This window comes from Schistocerca americana, chromosome X (genome assembly GCF_021461395.2).
Source record: "Schistocerca americana isolate TAMUIC-IGC-003095 chromosome X, iqSchAmer2.1, whole genome shotgun sequence".
Lineage (NCBI taxonomy): Eukaryota > Metazoa > Arthropoda > Insecta > Orthoptera > Acrididae > Schistocerca > Schistocerca americana.
The window spans coordinates 256,385,246-256,408,706 of NC_060130.1; the positions used below are offsets into that span (position 1 = coordinate 256,385,246).

At 40.0% G+C, this 23,461-nt stretch overlaps 1 protein-coding gene across 1 annotated transcript in view; it reads left to right on the top strand.

The window, feature by feature from the left end:
* The window catches only part of LOC124556616 (protein seele), an 89,792-nt gene that overhangs the window by 56,935 nt on the left and 9,396 nt on the right, over nt 1-23,461 (top strand). Inside the window, exon 3 of the mRNA XM_047130583.1 lies at nt 19,630-19,745. Within this exon, the coding sequence (XP_046986539.1) occupies nt 19,630-19,745 (116 nt within the window). The remainder of the gene's footprint in view (nt 1-19,629; nt 19,746-23,461) is intronic.

Genomic DNA, 23,461 nt, shown 5'->3' on the forward strand with positions numbered 1-23,461 from the left:
TGGGGGGTGGGGAGGGGGTGGGGGGGGGGGGGGGTGCATGCGATACCTATACACTTGATTTTTGAACTTTCCCCATGGCATGCAAATGTCGCATGATCTTGAAATTATCACAGTTCGTAACATTTGCCAGTTCTTGAGTACACTGCCATGGATTGTTGTGGGTTAATGTGCTTAAATGATGTTCATCAAACCCTGAAGGTCTTGCTGAACATGGAGAGTCAATAATGTTCAAATGATCCTCCTTAAAACAAGGAAACCATTTTATTGCCATGCTCTGTCCAATGGCATTATCCCCACACACTGTGCAAATGTTTCTGGCTGCATCTGCTACTGTTACCTCTCTAAGCAACTCAAACAGAAGACTATGTCAGAAATGTTCTGATTTCTCCAGTTGGCACTCCATTTTTAGCATCCACAGCTCTACTAACTATCTACAAATGACAAAACTACAATATGTGAACTCAAATAGCAGCAGTGAACTACAAATAAAAAATTACAATCTATAAATAAATCCATAGCAGTTGGAATACCAACATGCAAAACAAAAACACTATGAACTCGTGCACCAACCTAATACATTAATCAACAACTCACTCTTCTATTAAAAAGGAATGGTTCATGTAACTTTTCACAATTAATTTTGTATCTACTTTTACTAACTCAGTTCCCGGTACTGCCTGGAATTTTTCCTTGATTGGGAGGACTGGAATGGGGTGCACTCAGACTCATGATGCCAGTTGAGGAGCTACTCGACTGAGTAGTAGCAGCTCCAGGTTACGAAAACTGACAGTGATCAGGAGAGTGGTGTGCTGACCCTACGCCCCTCCATATTGCACCCATTGATGCCATTGGCAGAGGATGACATGGCGATCTGTCAGCACCCAGGGGCCTCTGAGGCCTGTGGATGGAATTTGTGTTTACTGTTACTAACTGTTTTATAATTTCAGAGTTCCATTATAATACTGTATTACATTTCTGTGGATTATTTATTAACCTGTTTGTGCCCATAATCAGTAAACAATTATACTTTGTTTTCTTTTCTCTATTTTCCAATGCTAAAGATGTCTTTGCTTTAATTCTCTGAATTGTGTACACTGTTCATCCAAAAAGTTCAGATACTGATTTCATTCTTGGTGTATAAGCGATATCAGTGCAGTAACTGAGGTGGCAAGTTGAACAAACAACTGTAAACAACAGATGTGTATTCAGACAGTCAGCTGTGAGCAGGCTGGGAAAGTAATGTGGAACATCATTGATTTGTCTTGTGTTAGAAAGTAATTGTATTTAACCTTTTTGGTGCTAACTGGAACAAAATTCATTGGTTTCCAGCAAGTGAAAATAACTGCCAAACACTAACCAACAATGTACTATGGGAGAAACTGAATTTACCAGGAAATGGGAAGCCTAACAGGAGTACACAAATCAATCAAAATGTGAACCTTCTTGTTGGTACTGCATCTTCAAAGTCCATCCACACATCTTTGACCTGTTAAACAGACAGTTGCTAGATTGTAGCACCCAAACATATGAACTCTGATGATGAATTACTCTAACACAACAAAACTCTGGGAGAGTTTGGTATATCCATAAATGAAGAGCAAACAAATTTGGTAACACCTTTAATATATTAATTACAATTTGGTAGGTCTACAGTCATTACACCAATTGTTCAAAGTTACAAGTCCATTTATCCAAATGTATGGAGCTCATGGTGATTGTAACTACTTCTGATCACCCCGGCACTACTGCCACAAGCAAAACAGTTACATGAATTTACAGTTCAAGGATGGTACAACACTGCTGTACAGCGTGGCATATGATTTAGGCGGGACTTAGGATCATAACACCAGTATATTTTACGATCTGGAAGCAGTAAGTAACACAGTACTCTCCAAGACACAAATGTAATCTAAACCCACCATCAGCAACAACATACTCGCAACTCTGATACAGTTGGTAAACAACTAGAAAGGCCACATCGTCCCACTTACCAATCTGGATTGTTGGTGTATAGCACAGCATAAGCTTTGCTGATTATCTGTCATCCCCTAAGTCTGTTTAGAATGTCGCAATTAAAATCTACTTTATCAACACGAACCAAATTCACTGCATATGTGAGTGTACTTAATTATGCGTTGTTAATGTGACATGAGCAAAAATGAAGCTTATTATCCCATGGAGGTGATGCTACCATTTGCTGCACATCCGATCTCTTCCGGTACCTGGCGCATTCTCTCTGAACAGTGGCTTGTCACTCTCTCTGTGAACCTTTTAGGGCTGCAGTGACACCAGACAATTCACTTTAGGAATATTCATGCTGCTTATAATATAATGGCCTAACTCGATGGTTCCAGAGGAGACACTCTCAGAATGATGTGTTAAATTAATTTCTTATACCTCCTAACTCTGACAATATGTAATTATATGATGATCAGTTTTTCCTCTCCATTCTGCACCATCTTAAATTGTTCCACCAAGCCATAACTGAAGGAGTGTCTGTCTATTTATGCCATCAATATTCTTATGCCAGCCTTGCAGACTTCCCGACACTGCACTCTGAACTCCTGCCATGATGACTCACACTTTTTTTTTGTATGCCTTCTGTTATAATGTCAAGTTGAACACATATATTTCAAAATGACACAACACATATAAGTCATTGAGCAAGTTGACAAAGCAAGACATGTGAACATGGTAACATTCGAATGAGCACTGAGTCCAAGTCTAGCGGCCGCTGGCTGGCTGGCTGCTTAGGTGGCGCGGCTGCTGCATGGCTGGCAGACAGCGCCGCATGTAGAGGACGCACGTAATTGCGTGGCGGCACTTTGGATGATCGGTGAATCGCAACACCTTCTCCCTTCTGCATTACGATAGTTTTGCATGGCAGCTGCCAGCTATTGTCAATTCTGACTATTACACTCAATCAGAATTCAAATATCTTATGATCCCAAGCTCAGATCAGTTTTCACCAATCTCACTTTAATAAAATGCCATATCCATATAGACAGATTTCCACCTGCTAACTTTTCTTAATAATTATTTTAAGTGACAAACTTATTAACTCTGAGATGTATGTGCACAATGAGATGACACACCATTGCCATTGTTTTTAAAATTTCCAGGAGTTTTGAATAACAATATCATGAACTCTGCTTTTTGTTGCTTCTCAATAATGTAGGTATACTTTACTTACACCCACAGTCACTTGACCCAAAAATTTCTCTGTACCTCATAACTTTAGATTCTGGCTGGTTTGTCACCTTTTGTATGCATTTCAATTTCTGGAAAGTTACATCAATACTTAATACAACCGACTGCAAGAAAAACATCAGCTTATTATCATCAGTACTCATTCACCACTCTAATTAAATGTAAACCACAAACCTAATTCCAGCACATCGAATTACACTAAGAAACCATTTCTTGCAGTGCACATGCTGTGTTCACTACTACTCTTTTCCACTACATAACACTCTGACCGCTACTTCACCACACAGTTTCCCACTAGTGTTAAGGTGGTCATAGTGGACGAGTGAATCTGCTGCTCCACCTTGAGATCCAACGATAGGTCTAACAATGGAGGTATTGCTGCATGTTGCATTTCTTCAGTGATGTCACCTCTTCCTCATTATTGCCACAGGTGTGCTCCTATCCCTACTCTGCAGCAATCTTTCTCAACTGTAGGCTAGGTTCACAAACCTCAGAATTTTGGCCTCGCAATGGTGCCTGAAGGATACCAATTGCCTTGCCACATTACAATGTTTCTTGATGACCTAGACCCAGGTTTCTTTTTCGGACTGCTTGTACAGGATAGTTTCATAATATTTTTTCTCATAACTGGGAAAACAGTGGAAGCTTGCCACTATTTCTTATCACACTTTATTTTGACTAATGAGTACAACTCTGAACTTCATTTACTTTTCTCCATCAACTTCTGTACTCTCGTACTTCAATCAACCGAATTCTCGTACTTTCTTGGTTTGATTCACTTCATTTAGTATATCACTATACATCTATATATGGACGTAACTTATTCTTCATCTTTTCAGGCACTCATCGCTGCTCAGTCTTTGTTCCACGCCACATCTATCTCCATCCAAAAATGTAACACTATTCTAGCACTCAAGGCATCTCAGTCTAGCATTTACAAAAATGTCCAGCATGATCACTTCTTCGCCCTAATGCTACTCCTCTGCTCAGTGTTGCTCAGTTTCTGTTTCCTTAGCCTACTGCATAATTTTTACAGATTATTTAGTTGTCTATGATGCAAAACACTCATCTCCTTAAAACAAACACCTCATCATCCTAACTATTCTGCACTTCATACTATTACCTCACTTTCTAGCTTCATTTCATTTATACTTAAGCCTCATTTAACCTTCTTAACCTAAACCACTCCATCATTATTCATACATCACTATCTCAGATTGTTGTTTCAAAGATTCTGGGTTAGCCAGAATTAGACCTAGTTTGTACTTCATCTCAGTTTCAGACATTTTCCTATATTTCAGACTTTTATCCTCCCTTAACTAACAGGGGTACTTTACTTTTCTAATGCTACGTTCCCAGCATTCTATATCCACATTTTTTTCACTTGGCATATTCTCTTGCCATGTCATTAACTTCATGGTAATATCTCACCTTTCTATGTCACACTGGAAAAAGAAAGAAAAAAGTATACTAAAGAAGAGAGGAAGTGAATAGAACAAGGAAATGAAGGATTGTTCTATACAGCTTAGGTGTGCACAGTTCCCCAAGCATGAAGCTTCCTAAACAGAGAAACCCCTCTGCTTTTTTTAACAAGACCCTTCTGCATATATCTTTTCTGGTCCGTGACTTTCCTTAATCCAAAACCTGTTCGAGATATTGGTAGGAACAGGTGATGAGCTTAGGTATGTGGTGAACTCCTCACCAAGTGACATAATAGTAGAAACTTTTTGATTTCTTACGACACTTTCTTCAATTTCTCCAATACTAACTCTCTTGGCTGCAAAGCAGTTTGCTTGAAGTTGTCAGCATACCATCTTTGCCTCTCCTTGGCCCTTTAAGACAGTCCTTCTTTGACAGACTTCTTGATCATGTCCCGTGTGAGACTCCGGCTCACAGTAAATTCCACATCTTCACCAATAACATTTATGGGTTTCTGCCAAACGTCAGTTTGCATAGTGTGAAACCCATATCTATGTGCCATAGATTGTTGATTACAACCACAAATGATACAATAAAACTCATGCAGGTGATCTTATACCTGTGGCAGAAAGTACAGCACATCTTGGCACAGGCAGCAGCCTGAATAGATCCACAGTGATTAATTGCCTTTGTGTTTTCGCTTGAATGCTTTGATGAAAGCCCTGAATTGGTATAGAAATGGCTCAGACTTTTTGACACTGATTACATGCAGTGATTCACTTCTGCACCTATATCCACATGTTCTCAAAAATCACTCTCTCTTGTAATTTACCTGTATGTTTGATGGCACAAGTAGGTCAGTCAGGCCATCTACATGTTGAGTTGGAAAGTGCGATCTCCAGTCTTACTGATTTTTCTTTTTTCTGAGTCCAAAATATGTTTTACATATTTTTGTTGGTCATCCATATTCCATTCCCTGCGGATTTCACAACAGATTCGCTGAATTGTGGCTTCATTATGGGTTCCTTTCATAAACAAGACTTCTAGCCCCTCCAAACTTTTCCCCTGCTCCGCCTTCTCCTCATCTGCAGCTAAGGCAGGGTAATGCATCCTGTTGCTGCCTCTGATATACCTGATTTCCATGTCATCAAATTGCTGCAGGTACTTGCCCCACCTTGTTAATCGTATGTGTCCAAGGCAGAACCTTTTCATAAAACTAAGCACCTTATTACCTGTCAGAACTATGGTATAGTTTCCCAGTAGGGAACTTTCAAGCTTCTGAAAACCACACACTATAACCAGCACTACCTTTTTGGCCACACAGTAATTGTGCTCTGCCGCTGTCAACATGCTACTTCCAAATACCTCTTCAACTTTTCTGTGGTTGTCTGGATAATAGTTTGCAGCTGAAATCCACATTCCCCACCTCGTCGAGACTGGTTCAGGTGGCAGAGGACAGTTGGGGTGAGCGGTCTTGAAAGCCGTGATGAAAACCTTCTTTGTTGAAGATATAAGTCTGTTGACCTCTGGCAATGTGGCTCTGACCTCTTCAGCGACTCGATGGCTACCATGAGCCAGACACGTGAGGTGAATAATTTTAGTGTAAAACACCTGGAGACACTCTGCGGCCTTCAGCATATATGCGGCACTATCCATAACAATGACCAAAACCTTGTTCTCCCCACGTTTCTGATCTTCACTTCTCCATAGCACACCTGAAAGAAAATCAAAAGATTTTATTATTGGCTCAGGACATGCTGTGAAAAACTAATTATTGGCTTTGTATAGCGTGTGAAAAACTGCACTCTTATATTACCTATAATTTATTGTAAACTATTCAATATTGGTGAAACTTACACAATACTTCCTGCACTGCGTGTGCAATCAGGGCGTGTGTCATTCATTCCACTTCTTTGCACAGTATGAGGTGTCCTTGTCCAGCCTCGTCAGCCGACGAGTGTTTTCCAACTATGACGTGCACTGTGTACCAACCGCAAGAATCAGTGGTTTCATCAATGGATAGCCAGACTGGAGAATCATCCATGTCTTTCCTAATATTCTCCAATGTCTGTAATAGAGAAACTAAATTAAAAAATACACATAAACATGTGGACACTACATAAGAGACATATGCACGAAAACAAACTATATCTGTTTTAGCACCTACCTATATTTTTTGCAGTGAATGTTTCAAGACAGACTGTCTCCTCCACAAATTCTTTCTTCCTTTGTTGAAAAACTTCACTCACTTTAAATTTAGTTTTTTTTTTTACATTCAAGTAAATAAACATTCAAACATAATTTAAATTTATTTTTCGAGTCTCTCTCTCTCTCTCTCTCTCTCTCTCTCTCTCTCTCTCTCTCTCTCTCTCTCTCTCTCTCTCTTTCTCTTTCTTTTTCCTAATTAAATGACTATTATTGTGGTTCATGTATATACCAAATTATATCCAGTATCCATCGACTTTCGCATACCTAAATTCATAAAAATTACCGAAAAACCTTACATTTTCATACAATGGGTTCACATAGTTCTTTCTGAGCATTGACTCGTGATGAGTATCTTTTCTGTGTATTTTTTCAAGAAGGTCCTTAATCCTTCCATTCTCCAGCTTATTAAAGGGGTTGTTTGCTTTTATTAAAGCCTCGCAAAGATCTTCATTGAACACATTTTTGTTGTCCATATGCTTCGAAAATGAGATCAATGGTTGCTGTGAAATTTTTCACTGTGTCTTGGTTATGTTGTTCTGGTGCTGAGATGTCTTTTTATGCTGATCCAGTTGAAATTTTTTCTGAATCCTGACCTAAAGTGTAGGAGAGGTGAATAAATATCAACAAGTATGTACAATTGTACAAAAATGTAAGAGAACAATGTGTACCTGCAAGATGGTTACTCAAAGAAGTTAATTAAGGCTACAAATAAGTTTCTAAAAATTGGAAATTCGATCCCCTCACAACATTTAACATTTTTTTTTTTTTTTGTTTTTTTTTTTTTTTTTTTTTTTTAATTTGCAAGAATGCCGAAGGTAATTCCTAAAGGTTTTTCCCCCAAATTGGTATAAAGAAAACATGCTCAAATTTACAAATTAACTTAATAATTGTTTTAATTTCTTGGAAAAATTATTGAAAAAAAAAATAAACAAAATTAAACTTACCTCTTTTTCACATAGTTGGCAGAATATTATTTTTCCGTCCATTGTGAAAGCACAATCACTCCCGATCCATTTCCGTAAATTATTGGATTTTGACCTGAGCATATTTGTAATTTGAAGAAGGTAGCAAAGAGTCGATGTGAACAGCACGGAAACACATGCAAGAATGATTCGTATTCCAAAATGCCAACAGTAACTAGTAGGGCATTGTTGGCACACTGCAGAGATCAGGTGAGCGACCTGAACACGCATTAACTGCGGGCAACAAATACCGAAGCACATTTCTACTCCGATAATCCATCTTGCAACAATGGACCATCACAAGTCTTTAGCATCCTTATCCGAGAGACTACCTAAGTGGAAGAACAAGATTACGTCCCTCCATAACAGAGGTGTGTGGTGACATATAATGGTGGGTATGCTGAAAAAAATATTTTGAACTTTGGGACAATTTACGGAAAGGATCAGAAATGAGATTCTATTACTCACACATAACACCATATTTATTGATACATGTACTTGACAAATTGCAATTAATGAACTAGATTTTATAATTATCTACATAACTGAATTAATGTTAATTTTTATTTTTATGTAAATTCCATTGTTCTTTCTTGCCTGGTGAACTTTGGTGTGATTTAATTCTTCTTAATGCAGAAAAATATCTTTCTATAGCTGCACTTGTGCTTGGGTCAGTAACAACAAGTAAATCTAGTTTATACACTTCAGGTAGAGCTGTATCTAATTGTCTGGTCTTCAGTGATCTCACAAGTTCATATGGGTGATCATTACTAAAGTTTTCATATGCATATAACACAGATCGTTCATTTTTCAGTCGAACGGAATCAAACACATCCTTATGAGTTTGCCTCAGTTTTTCAAATGCAGATGTAGGGAAATTTGTTCTGTACATTTCATACATCTTTGGCTCCAACAAAGATATGAATTCAAGTTGATACAATAATTCAAACCTTTCTTCAATTTGCACAACTATATTGTCAACAATATCACAATAGAGGGACCTTCTTAAAATGGAGGGATGTACATCACATCGCTGCCATTTAGCAGGAGATTCATCTTCAGCATCAGCATTTTGTGCCCGAGTGTCACTCTACACCAAATCATCCTGGTTTCCAAGGTTCAGTATTTCTCTTTTCGTATCTTGGATCTTTTGTGATCAATACAGGGTATCTAGGTGTTTAGACTGAAGAATATTTAAGAGTACACCTGTGAAACAAAAAATTCTGCTCAATGTCAGTAGCAAAAGTTGTTTCAGTGCTAGTCAGAAATTTCAAAAATCCTTGAGCTGCAATTACTGTTTCATTGCCCCAGTTTGAGCTTTCATCCAGTATGTGTTCAAAGAATTCAACAAATGAGGTTCGCTGATCTTTCACAGTGTGAACCAAACGGGATGAAAAATTCCATCATATTGGGATGTCTTGGCATTCTTTTCACTGTAAATTTGTGTACTTCATGCATTCTTTTTGAGGATTTGTGGAAAAATGACCCCAAACCTGTTAGCGTCTGAAAAAATATTCTGCATTCTTTTATGCAAGAAACTGACTGAGACTGAACTAGATTTAAGCTGTGGCTCAGACAATGAACAAATATGGCCTTTGGATATAGTTCTTGAACTTTAGCTCTTAGTCCACCCGAATGGCCGGTCATCACAGCTGCACTGTCAAATATTTGAGCAACCAACTGAGGACTTAAATCAAATTCTTCTACAATCTTGACCACATGCTGAAGCAACCCACTGGATGTTCTATCTGCACTAGTATCAGTAAATGAGATGAAGCTTTCATGAACTTCTCCAGTTTCAGAATTCACGTTTGCCTTAGTGTCGTTAGGAGTTGAGAAGAATACATCATATCTGATGTTCGTCTAATAACAAAGCAACAAATGTTGACTGTGTAATGTCTTCTTTAAAATTTTTTTTTTTTTTTTTTTTTATTTTTTATTTTTTTTTTTTTTTTTTTTTTTAAGAAGTACTTCACTGGCAGCAAGTATTATGTCATTTTGTATTCTGTTTGAAGTTCCACGAAATATTCTGGGCATCTGAAGATGATTACTTAATGTAGCATCATACTGAGATAGTAACTCAATGACACCCAAGTAAACACCGTTGTTCAGAGAATTTTCTCCCTATGATGTCCACGAAATGGAGGCTCGTGACAGCAATAACACGTACAGTGTCCATTAATCTTTTCAGCACTTCTCTAGTTTTCCTAACAGATTCATTATGATGTGCAATATCAGTCCGTAACTGTGTATCGAGCTAAATATCTATACTCGTAGTGCCAAAAGTAAACACCCAAGTAAACACCGTTGTTCAGAGAATCTTCTCCCTATGATGTCCACGAAATGGAGGCTCGTGACAGCAATAACACGTACAGTGTCCATTAATCTTTTCAGCACTTCTCTAGTTTTCCTAACAGATTCATTATGATGTGCAATATCAGTCCGTAACTGTGTATCGAGCTAAATATCTATACTCGTAGTGCCAAAAGTTTTATGTTGCAGCACCGATAAAATGTGAGAGTGAGATTTCTCGTTGTTCTGTATGGCATTGTGCAAGTTGTTGAGATTATTATATCCATTGTTTGACCATACAGTTTCTTCTTTTGTGAACAATAAAAATGGCCAGCAAAAAAGTTGGTTAAGCATCGAGCTCCCTGCGATCCCGTCTGTCCTGCTATATTGAGAAATTTGGAAATGTCGAACGTATTCTTCGCTTTTATCTTTACAAGCTGCCTTCAGATTAGGCAGTTCTGAGCAAGGTCTACCAGATTGCACAATTTCTTGTTTTTAGTTTAGACCCCTTAATGGAAATACAATGTCTTGTTTCCTCCTATTCTGCATTCTGTCTTGCACTTCAAGAAACACACTTCTATGACGACCACTCTCCAACATTTTGTGGTTATTGGGCAGTCTCTCAGAACCATGCTGGCCCTGGGCTAGTGTCTGGCAGTGGTCTGCACTTTGGTTCACTGCAGTGTCATTATTGATTGAATCCCCCTATGTACCAATTTGGAAGTGATAGTAGCTTGACTGCAAATGACTCAGACAATCGCCGTTTGCAATGTCTACCTCCCTGCAGGTAGGCCACTTCCTTATGTTGAACTGTCTACTTTAATTCAGCAACTCCCGCCCCCCTTTCTTCTCCTCAAGGACTTCAATGCCCACCGCCTACTGTAGGGAGGGGGGGGGGAGGGGGGGGGTGACCTTTAAACGGGTAGGGGTACCCTAATTGTCCAGCTTATTACAGACTTCGGTTTGTGTCTCCTCAGTGTCGGTTCCCCTACTCACTTCAGTGCCAGTCATGGCACCTTTACTGCTATCGATCTCACGATCTCCTCCCCTGCTCTTGTGGCTTCCCTACATTGGTCATCCCATGATGATCTTTGTGACAGTGACCACTTTCTGGTGATACAATCATTCCCCTACTGCAGCCAGGCAGACATGCCCCCACGTTGAGCATTCTGCAGGGCCAATTGGCCTCTATATATGTCTGCTGTGCTCTTAGATACTTCCCTCTCGAATTGCATTGATGCGATTGTGCAAGCCATCTCTGTCACTATTCTTCATGCTGCTGGCACTGCTGCTCCCTATCCGCAGGTCCCCCTCATAGTTGACTGGTACTGTGGTGGACCAAGAATGTCACAGTCGTTGTCCAGTACCACCAATGTGCACTGCAGCAAATTAAATGAGACCCTTCACAGGCCAACCTCCTCATCTTTAAGCATCTCCATGCTAGGGCTCATTACCTTATCAAGCAGATTAAAAAAGAATGCTGGAAGCACTATGTTTCCTCCCTGGGGACGTATGCCTCTGCATCACAGGTTTGGTCCTAGGTTCGTAGTCTTCTGGCCACCACTGACTATCAACTGTCCAAGGTCTTAACTTGCAAGGTGTTCTGTACACTGATCCATTGGTCCTAGCAAAACACCTTGTGATACACTTTGTGATGGTATCGGTGTCCTGTTTCTATCCTGGTACCTTTCTCCAGCAGAAATGCCAAGTTGAACAAACCCCCTTCTGTTTCAGCCCGCACCACGCTGAACCCTATAATGACCCCTTCACTGAATGAGATTTCTTACAGGCTCTTACCTCTTCACGGGACACAGCCTCAGGCGCGGATTCCATCCACAACCAGATGATCCAACACTTAGATGTTACACAGAGGCAACATCTCTTTAGGGTTTTCAACTGCATTAGGGTCACAGGTGCTTTCCCATCACAACGGCAAGACGGTATAGTTATCCCTATTCTTAAGCCCAGGGAGAATCCAATGTCATTCGACAGCTACTGGCCTATTAGACTGATGAATGTACTTTTTATACTACTTGAGAGGATGTTTAGCTTCAGATTGTTGGGTCCTTGAATCTCGGGGTCTTTTGTCCCCATATCAGAGTGGCTTCTGGGATGGAATATCTCAAACTGACCATTTACTGAAATTAGAAACTGCAATCCAACAGGCTTTTACTAACTGCCGGCACTTTGTCGTGGTCTTCTTCGACCTACAAAAGGCATACGACATGGCCTGGTGCCATCACATTTTAGTTACCCTCCATGACTGGGGCTTTTGCAGCCACCTTCCAATTTTTATTCACAAGTTTTTATCCCACCGGCTCTTTCGGGTTCGAGTTGGCACTTCACTCAGCACCCCTCAGATTCAGGAGAATGGCATCTTACAGAGTTCCGTATTAAGTGTCGCACTGGTAACCTCTGTTAGGCCTCTGGTTACCCCAGCATTGTATGTCAATGATTATTGCATCTGGTGCAGCTCCCACTTGGTAGTGCCTACTGAGCGCTGCCACCCATAGCTTTCAGGTTTCTTTATCCAAAATGTGGGTTATGCATTTTTGTCAGCCCATAGCATACCCCCAATCCAGAGCTTTATTTAGGTGACCAGCTCCTAGATGTTGTAGCACAGTCTCATTTCTTGGGCCTTATTTTTGATAAAAAGCTGGTGTGGCTGCCCCATATTCGCCACCTGAAGACTACGTATATGCAGAAGCTTAATGCTCCCTGCCTCCTGGCCCACACATCTTGGGGTGCAGACTACGCTGCTCTTCTCCATCTTTACCATGCTGTGGTCTTGTCCACTCTACATTATGGAAGTCAAGTTTATGGCTCAGCAGCTCCTTCCACTTTGGAAATACTTGATCCAGTTCACCATGGTGGGGTGTGTCTGGTTGTTAGTGCCTTTTTCACTAGTCCCTTGGACAATCTCCTCACAGAAGCTGGTTTCTCAGGCCTCCCTCCACAGTCTTTTACGAGGTGCATTCAAGTTCTAAGGCCTCCGATTTTTTTTCTAATTAACTACTCACCCGAAATCGATGAAACTGGTGTTACTTCTTGACGTAATCGCCCTGCAGACGTACACATTTTTCACAACGCTGACGCCATGATTCCATGGCAGCGGCGAAGGCTTCTTTAGGAGTCTGTTTTGACCACTGGAAAATCGCTGAGGCAATAGCAGCAGGGCTGATGAATGTGCAGCAACGGAGAGTGTCTTTCATTGTTGGAAAAAGCCAAAAGTCACTAGGAGCCAGGTCAGGTGAGTAGGGAGCATGAGGAATCACTTAAAAGTTGTTATCACGAAGAAACTGTTGCGTAACGTTAGCTCGATGTGCGGGTGCGTTGTCTTGGTGAAACAGCACACGCGCAGCCCTTCCCGGACGTTTTTGTTGCAGTGCAGAAAGGAATTTGTTCTTAAAAACATTTTCGTAGGGTGCACCTGTTACCGTAGTGCCCTTTGGAATGCAATGGGTAAGGATTACGCCCTCGCTGTCCCAGAACATGGACACCATCATTTTTTCAGCACTGGCGGTTACCCGAAATTTTTTTGGTGGCGGTGAATCTGTGTGCTTCCATTGAGCTGACTGGCGCTTTGTTTCTGGATTGAAAAATGGCATCCACGTCTCATCCATTGTCACAACCGACGAAAAGAAAGTCCTATTCATGCTGTCGTTGCGCGTCAACATTGCTTGGCAACATGCCACACGGGCAGCCATGTGGTCATCCGTCAGCATTCGTGGCACCCACCTGGATGACACTTTTCGCATTTTCAGGTCGTCATGCAGGATTGTGTGCACAGAACCCACAGAAATGCCAACTCTGGAGGCGATCTGTTCAACAGTCATTCGGCGATCACCCAAAACAATTCTCTCCACTTTCTCGATCATGTCGTCTGACCGGCTTGTGCGAGCCCGAGGTTGTTTCGGTTTGTTGTCACACGATGTTCTGCCTTCATTAAACTGTCGCACCCATGAACGCACTTTCGACACGTCCATAACTCCATCACCACGTGTCTCCTTCAACTGTCGATGAATTTCAATTGGTTTCACACCACGCAAATTCAGAAAACGAATGATTGCACGCTGTTAAAGTAAGGAAAACGTCGCCATTTTAAGTATTTAAAACAGTTCTCATTCTCGCCACTGGCGGTAAAATTCCATCTGCCTTACGGTGCTGCCACCTCTGGGACGTATTAACAATGAACGCAGCCTCATTTTAAAACAATGTGCATGTTTCTATCTCTTTCCAGTCCGGAGAAAAAAAATCGGAGGCCTTAGAACTTGTATGCACCTCGTAATTTGTTCAGACTCCATGAGCAGCCTGCAGGCTATCAACTGATATTACTCTTGTCAACCTTTGGTCTCTGCTGTCCGTGACCTTCTCTCCACCCTTGGCTGTGCCGCGTGCTCAGTTGTCTTTCTCTGGGTCCAAAGTCATGTGGGTACCCCAGGGAATGAACTGGCTAACAATCTGGCTAAAGAAGCTGACACTTACCCTCCATTCCCTTTCATCACTCCAGCTATGGACATGCATATCTGCGTCACTAGTCCCACGGACAATCTCCTCGCAGAAGCTGGTTTCTCTTTGCACAAAAGTGGAATGACATCTGGTATGCTGCTGCTCTCAGCAATAAATTCCTCACAATCAAGAAGACTACTGTGGTATGGTGCTCTTCCTTCTGTGCCTCTCAGAAGGAGTCTTCTGTTTTATGCCGTCTATGCATTGGTCATACCAGGCTCACCCATTGTTTCCTCCTTCGTAACGAACCACCCCCACAATGTGGTTGTGGAGCCAAACTGACGGTATCCCACATATTGGTGGAATGTCCCTTTCTTTTGGCCCTTCATGCTAAGTATAGTCTTCCAGATTCCTTAAATTTAATACTAGCAGATGATTCACAAATGGTTGAATTGATCCCCAGTTTCCTTCATGAATGTGGTTTTTATTTCCAGATATAAAGTTTTGCTTTACTCCTGGAATAAGGCTAGGTGGTTGTGGTAAGTGCCTCTCTTCATATTTTCTCAGTCTAGGACCCCATAACCACTCCCCCGTGGAAAGCGTGCTCCTTTTTTTCCCAGTTTTTAGATGCAGTCTAACCTTTAATGCCTGTTACTGTATGTATTTTAACTTCCTTGTTTTGTAGTTAGACGCCCCTGACTGGTTTTGTCCACTTTTAGCAGATCCTCTTTGTTGTGTGAGTAACTTTGGGATCACGGGACTGATGACCTTGCTGATTGGTCCCATAAACCCTCTCAACCAATCAATCAAGAAATAACAAAAGTGTAAAAATGCTGAAAACAACAATAAAACTTGTCCAGAAATGAATCATAAATATAGAAAAAATACAGAAAAATTGATGGAGGAAAAAGATATCTTGAGATAGGTACAAAATTGAAACAGGGTAACATAGGTGTTGCACACAAACACACTCATAAATAATCATTTTAGGGAACACAGAACAAGAAGCACAGTGATCAGTGATGGAGAAGGTGACTGAGTAATAGTAGCAGAAAAAAGAGAAGATAGAAACAATTTGGGCCACCTGAAAAGTAGACTATGATGCAAGAAGAAGATAGGATAGATTGAGTACATATATCTGAATTTCAATAAGCTTTATGTGAATTTGGAAGGAATAAATAAATTTTTAGACCCTTATGAAATACTAGGAGAACTTTTATCGACATCAGGCCAAAGCAATAGCTGAATAAGCCCGTAAATCAAATTTACGTAACTGGTGAAATGCTGTCATGTTTTGAGAAGAATGTAATTGTTAAACTTCAGATGAAAGCCATAATGGACATATATGTGAACTACCATAGAAACATTTTAGTACCGTATGTATCAAAAATACTCACATGAGTGCATTCTTCAAAAAGTATGGAGATGGAAGAGTGGAAGTTGATTGAAAGAGGAGCAGTTTTGTTTTATGGGGAGCAGGGGCACTTGATAAGCAATTGTTGCTCTGCGGTTAATAATAGAGGGCAGATTAAGGAGAAGCACAGAAACATACAGTGCATTTTTAGATTTAAAGGAGGCAATTGATAATAGACGGCCCTGATAGAATGGTACTAAAGACCAAAAACAGGAAAGGCATACAGCAGGATTGCTCATATTCATGACTGATATTTAATTTGTTATTTGAAGAGGCAGTAAGAGAAGTAAAGGACTTTCTTGATGTGAGAGTTGTTTGTCATGGACAGAAAATGTGTGTGATATTGTCTGCTGGTGAGATAAGAATAGCAGTGGTTGTTATAAGTGAACAGAAACTGAGTTGAGGCCTTAGTGAAGTGGAATTAATGTATTCTTATGGCTATAGTATGCACATAACCAAAAAGAAATTGAAGGTAATGGTGGGTGCAAAATATGGACATGCTGGATGGCTAAATAATTAACATGGACAAGTGATTTTGTCATCTTACAAGTGGAACATATAAAGAAGGAATACACATAAAAGACATAGTAGCAGGGTTTATAAAGGCAAAAGTATTTTCTGTAAAAAGAAACAGCTTTTAACATCCAAAAACCTTAAGACCACAAAAAAGTGTCATGATAAGCTATGTTTGGAGCACAGCTCTGTATAGTTACAAAACATGGACAATGGGGACAACTGACATGAACACATTATAAGCTTTTCTGAAATATAGTTTTACATGAGACTTTGGAAGATGGGATGGACTGATCAAATAAGATCTGAAAATGGGTCTCAATGAGTCAATGAGGAGAAAAAGGTTAGTAAATAACATAACAAATCAAAGAGGGGGAATGGATGGGCACATAGTAAGATGTGAGTCATTGTTAGAAACTGTAGTTAAAAGGCTGATGGAAGGAAAGAATCACAGGGGCAGGCCTAGATATAAGACAGAGCAGTGATGATGTAGGATACAGCAGTTATGTTGAAATGAAGAGAATAGCTGGCATTCGAAAGGAACGGAGAACTGCACAGACCGTGCTTAAAGTAGATGACAGAAACACCGAAAAACAAACACTGTCCTAGCACTAGATACTGGTACATGCCATTAAAGCTTATGAACAATGGAGACTTATGGATATTAATGTAAGTAGTAAAGGTAACACTGCGCTAAACAGCAGAGTCACTGAATCATCTAAAAGCCCATAGAGAAGACAGAATTTGCTAAGTATGAGAAGCATCATTTTCATTTCACATGTGACTCCTGTGCCCGCCCCCCCCCCCCCCCCCCCCCACCCCATACACACACAAAAACACCTGTGTGGCTACATTCTGCTGGCACAGCAGCTCTGTAACTCAACTGAGTTGAGGAGCTGGGTTTGGGGGAAACAAGGAAGGAGGCATAGACAAGGAGGGAGGGTTGGAGTAGGATGGCTCAATTGTGTAGATGGATTTGCAGCCTCAGTCTCGCCCCTGCCTCCATACCCACCTCCACCACTGCTATAAGACAGTGTGTGCGCGCGTGCGCCCACGCCCACGCCCACACACACACACACACACACACACACACACACACACACACACACTCACTCACTCACTCACTCACTCACTCACTCTCTCTCTCTCTCTCTCTCCCCCCCCCCCCCCTCTCCCATATTCTTGGTTCCTATTTCTCATAGCTGTCAGCCACCCTTTCCCAACCCTTGCTCTTGCCCTTCACCTCTTTCCTCTCCTTGTCCAGTGTGTGTAAAGAATTTATCCAAAAGCCAGCAAGGTTTTTAGTCTTGTTTATGTGCATAGTAATAACTCAGTGTCTCTACTATTTGGTGAGTAGTTAAATTATTTACATAAAGATCCTTGTAAACCTATATCACAGATGCATTTTGTAGTACAGTTTTAACTTTACATTATGGCTGAAGTTGGAAAAGAGGAAAAGTAAGGAAGTAGAACATTAATGAGAGAAAAACCACGAATATTGCTTTACTGTTGAATTTGGAGAGAGAACATTTTTGCTGTTATCACTGTGATGTTACAGAAATAATAATAGAAAGTGCTTCTCCTAGTGTTTAAGTCGGCATTGTGCTGAATTGCATGTAAGATATACTGGTGGAAGGTTTGTTCCCATATGTAGATTTTAGCTGTGGAAAAGTAACTTAAAAAAATGGTTACACAGAATGAGACATATCAGATCAATTATTATGAAATAACAGGTTTTTGATGCATAAGGTGAGTTACTGAGGTATGTCTAGCTTGAAAAACTAGTAAAGATGAGACAGTGTGTGGTAGATGACTTTGTTTATTGAATAGCTAGCATCCTTAGCAAACATGAAATTGCATGCCATGATAGAACATAAACGTAAATTATTGATACATATGAGCAAATAGGTAAAAAACTAAGGACAGATCCTTAAGATACTTCAGGACTTTAAAGTCTACAGTCAACTGTTACACATACAAAAATACCAATATGAAACCTCTTTTTGTCTACAAATTCCAAATAATCATTTGCGAGATGCAATGTACCTCAAATTGCTGAGTGACAGTTTTGAAATCTAAATTTTCTTTTCTTCATGACAAAGTTGCAGAGATGCTCTCCAATTCTGTGGAATATTACTTTCTTAACATCATTGGAGTATGCAGTTACAAGGTGGACAAGACAACAGTTTGTCCAGTCTGCTGTTTCCCTAGTTGTACTAGGATACATCAATTACAGTTATCATTTTTTCATTTATTTTATTAAAATAGCGTGGTATTGTGATATGTAAGTGTGCTTAATTGACTATCGCAGCCTTGAAATAGTCTTCTGGAAATGGTGCACGTCTGTTAAAGTGTTGTATCAAAGGAAAATTCATTGCAGAAAACTAGTCAATTATGAGACAGAATTGCTGGTCAGTGTTTCCCTTGAGGAGGCAAACTGTGTAATGCAGCTGAGAGACACATGTAAAAGTGAAAAATGACACACTGCCTAGAGTTTAGAACTAATAATTCCTAGTTTGGGGGTGAGAGGGAGATAGGTTGGGGAAGGTTAAAAAGAAAGGGTGGATTAATCGAACGCCAGGATGAGACAAGCCCACCAGTTGTGAGGATGGCTGTACCCACTGCAGAGCGACTTGTCTGGTGTGTGAGTGACTGCCTTTCCTTTTTAATCTTCTCCAAACCACCCCTCTCTCTTGCCCAAGAAAAGAACTATAGTTCTGAAAGCAAAGTAATGTTACACTCTTACTTTCACATGTGCCTATCAGTGGCACTACACATTTCACCTCTTAAAGGGAATTACTAGCTTATAAATTGTTGCTTCTGAAAGAGTAACTGCTTTTATTTATTTTGTGAACTGTTTTGGCAGTCACATTTGTTTAGGTAAGGAACTGAAAGAAATGGTTTTGATTTCACCTGCTCCTTGACGAAAACAATGGTACTCAAGTGACTAAAGCAGTGGAGCAATCGTAGTTTTTAGTTATTTCCCGTATTCCTTCACAGACATTACAAAAATCAGAATAATTTGTATGGCTACAGACTTAAATTGCAAAAGCCTACCTCTCAGTTGTTTCTTGTCACTTAATAAGTGCAGAGGGAATTAATAAAATAATTAAATGTAGTCATATGTGATATTAATTTTGAATATTTTGATCTGCTTTTCAGTGTGTCAAAAGCTAGTTGAGGAAATCGAATTTGAAGTGCAAAAAGTAGACCCACGGAAGAAGGTCGATGTGGGCAGCTACAGAATTGATGCGAATGGAAATCAGGATCAGAGAGCAGTGTGTATATTAGATTTAGTGTAGTTTAGTTATTTGCATGTTCCATTGATCATAATTGTAACCTCTTGCTATGGTATCCGATGGGTCACTTATACAATTATCAATTATAATACACATTCTCATGGAAAATTATTTACACAAATGTACGCACCCCCCCTCCCCCGACACACACACACACACACACACACACACACACACACACACACAAACCATATTATTACATATTCAGAACTTTTTCTACAGTGTACAAGGAGTTGACATACAGATATGCTTCCAGTTTGTGTTTGAAGTTAATTTTATCCTCTATTAAGTTCTTTATATTTCTGGGTATGTGGTCAAATGTTTTTATGGCCAACTGCCTCACTTCTTTGTGGACCACCCTAAGGCTGAGTTATGGATAGTGTACGTCATTTCTGATCCCATTTATGAATGCTGCTGCTGTTTTCAAAGTATAGGTGATTGTCAACATCAAACTTCGTAAGGGAGTAAGTGTTCTATAAGGCTGTTGTCAGTATGTCCAACTGTTTAAATAGCTGTCTACAGTAGGCTCTATTGTGAACACAACATATTAGTCTTAGTACACACTTGCGTACAATACACACTTCTTCTCCTGTGATGAGTTATCTCAGAATATGATGCCATAAGATATATATATTAATGAAAATAGGAAAAGTAAATCAATTTTTTGAAATTTTTTTTCTCCAAAGTGTGGTATTGTCTTGCATTGTACAAAGATTGGAAACTATTTATTTACCGCTCGTACAAAATAGATACATGTTTCAAAGTTTTACTGACCTTCAAAGTAGTCACCATTATTGTGTATAAACCGTAGCCAGCGATGTGTAAGTCGTAGGATACTCTTAGCAGTGCCAGTTGTGTTGACAGTTCGAGCGGCGCGATCTATTGCCCGACGAATTTTTAGCAGTTCTGAAGCAAATGCCATGAAGTGTTTCCTTCAGTTTAGAAATAGAGTTGAATTTGCGAGTGCAGTAGGTGGTATAGCACTCATCAGCCCCATCAGTCCAACAAATCAGTAACAACTTGCACTGTATGTGCTTGAGCATTGTCCTGCAAAATGATGGTCAGGTCCTGCAGAAAGTGTCATCACTTCTTTCTCTATGCTATTCATTTTTGGAATACACCCTACGATCAGCTTAGAGACAGAAGTGATGACACTTTCTGCAGGACCTGACCATCATTTTGCAGGACAATGCTCAATCATGTACAGTGCAAGCTGTTACTGATTTGTTTGACTGATGGGGCTGCTAAGTGCTATACCACCTACTGCACTCCCCCGACTTAAGCCCTCATGAGTTCATCTCGATTTCTAAACTGAAGGAAAGACTTCACGGCATTTGCTTCAGAACTGCTACAAATTCGTCGGGCAATAGACCGTGCCACTCAAACTGTCAACACAACTGGCACTGCTAAGAGTATCCTACAACTTCCACATCATTGGCAGCGGGTTATACACAATGTAGGTGACTACTTTGAAGGTCAGTAAAACTTTGAAACACATATCTATTTTGTATGAGCTGTAAATAAATAGTTGCCACTATTAAAGTTCCAACCCTCGTATTTATTCGTCCATTGTCTACAAAAGCATCTTTTGCAAAGACATTGGACAAGTCAGGTTCTAAGTACGTGTCAAGGTGATTTCTAGACATACTTATTTAAGTTTAGAATAATACACATTATACATTAAGTATTTATATAACACACTTCGTAAATTTAAATATTCATAAGTGGAATAAAAGTTGGTATTATCCATAACACAGAGTTGGACATTTGACATTTAACGAGACCTTTAACACGTGACTTCCAGTTATGGTTCTTTTTGATATGAGTGCCTGATAATTTAGAATATTCTGTTTCCTTTAATAATTTTACCCTTGTTGCGTTATTTATAATGGTGTGATCAGGCCTACTGCAGTATAGAATTGCATATACTGTTTTTTAGCTAAGTTCAGTGAGTATCTATTTGCAGAAAATAAATTATTAACTTAATTGACATTTTGAAGTGTAGTACTTGCATCATCAGCAAAGAGAACTATTTCTGCTTTTTGGATATATGATAACAGATCATTTATAAACAATAAGAACAATAGTGGACTCAATATTGATCTCTTTGGCACACCTGTAGTGATTATTCCTCATTCTGATGATCCTATTTCATTTTGTATACTTCCTGGAATGCTTAATGTTACCTTCTGCATTGTTTTAGTTAGTTAGAAGTTGCCAGCAAGACCTCTGTTCCCATAATAATTTAGCTTCTCTGGTCACAGAATATTACCAATATTTAGTCTTTTCAATTTTGTATAATATGATTTTTTAATTGAAGAATAACATTTTTGTGTGTGCATCCATATGAAATCCAAATTGAGACTGGATCCTATGGTTCTTGCATACATAATCTTTTCCAGTACCTTCGAGGAGGAGGTAAGCATTAAGACTAGTCAGTAGTTACTAATATTTGCCTTACTAACTTTTATTTTACAAACTCAGTCTGTTTAAACAGCCATTTTTGGTCAGAATGTCTGTGTTGTTACAAATAATATCAACAATGTCACCAAATCTCAACTACTGACATTTAAAACAGGCAGTTCTCATCACAACAATACGAATAGTGTACGTAATATCTGTTCAACAGAAAATGGTAACTGTAAATTCCTGGGTGTATATGTTGATGAAAATTTGCGGTGGACATACCACATTAATTTCGTATGCGGAAAAGTCAGTAGTGCCATATATCTCCTTAGCCAGCTCGCAAAGATAGTTCCTAGCCAAGCACTGAAATTAGTATATTATGGAACACTTTACCCTTTCCTGAATTACGGAATTGAACTATGGGGTTGTGCAGCTGACGTACATTTAAAAAGAATGCTACTGCTACAGAAAAGAGCAATAAGACTCCTCATGGTTTGTTAGGCATGTAAGTTATTTGCAGCTCCCACTTCACCTGCACGCCATACTGTTGCTCATCCACCTCTGGAACACCTTTTTTACAACCGTCCGTGAGCCACAGTGCCATTTAGGATCTGTATGGAGCGTGTCCTGGAGTCACTCGGTGTGGACCCAGTACGACTCCAAACCCAGGGTTTTAACCAGCTGCCGCCCTGGTTACTGGAGAGGCCCAGAGTGATTATAGATTTGGTGCAGTACAGGAGAGATAGCACTCCTGCTTCTGTTTTTAATGCGATATTTTCCACCTCGCTGTTGAGGTACAAAGTCACGTGTCGATGGGAAGACAAGTGGCTGGCAGTGACCGATAACAAGCTTCGTGTCATCAAGCTCATGTCACGGCTGTGGAGTACTTCCTTCCAGCCACGTCGGCAGGACAAGGTCCTTCTTATTCATCTTCGCATAGATCACAGCCCTATGACACGTGGATTCTTACTCCGGCAAGCGAATCCTCCAATGTGTGGTGCTTGTGGCATGCAGATCACAGTGCACCACATTTTATTGGGCTGCATTTTATTTGCCGACAAGCAGACTGCGCCAGGTTTGCCAGCAGATCAAACGAATGTGGTTAGGGTTTTAAAGTTTTGTGAATTGTCCAACATTTTTAATAAGATTTTAGGCAGATGTTCTTAATGTTTCAAAGGGTGGCTGACACCCTAGATTTTTGTAAGTGGTCAGCCAGTCACATTTCCCTGTGCACTTCTTTTAGTTCTTCTGTGTTTTAATTTCTTGATTGGTTCTCTTCACCCCTAATG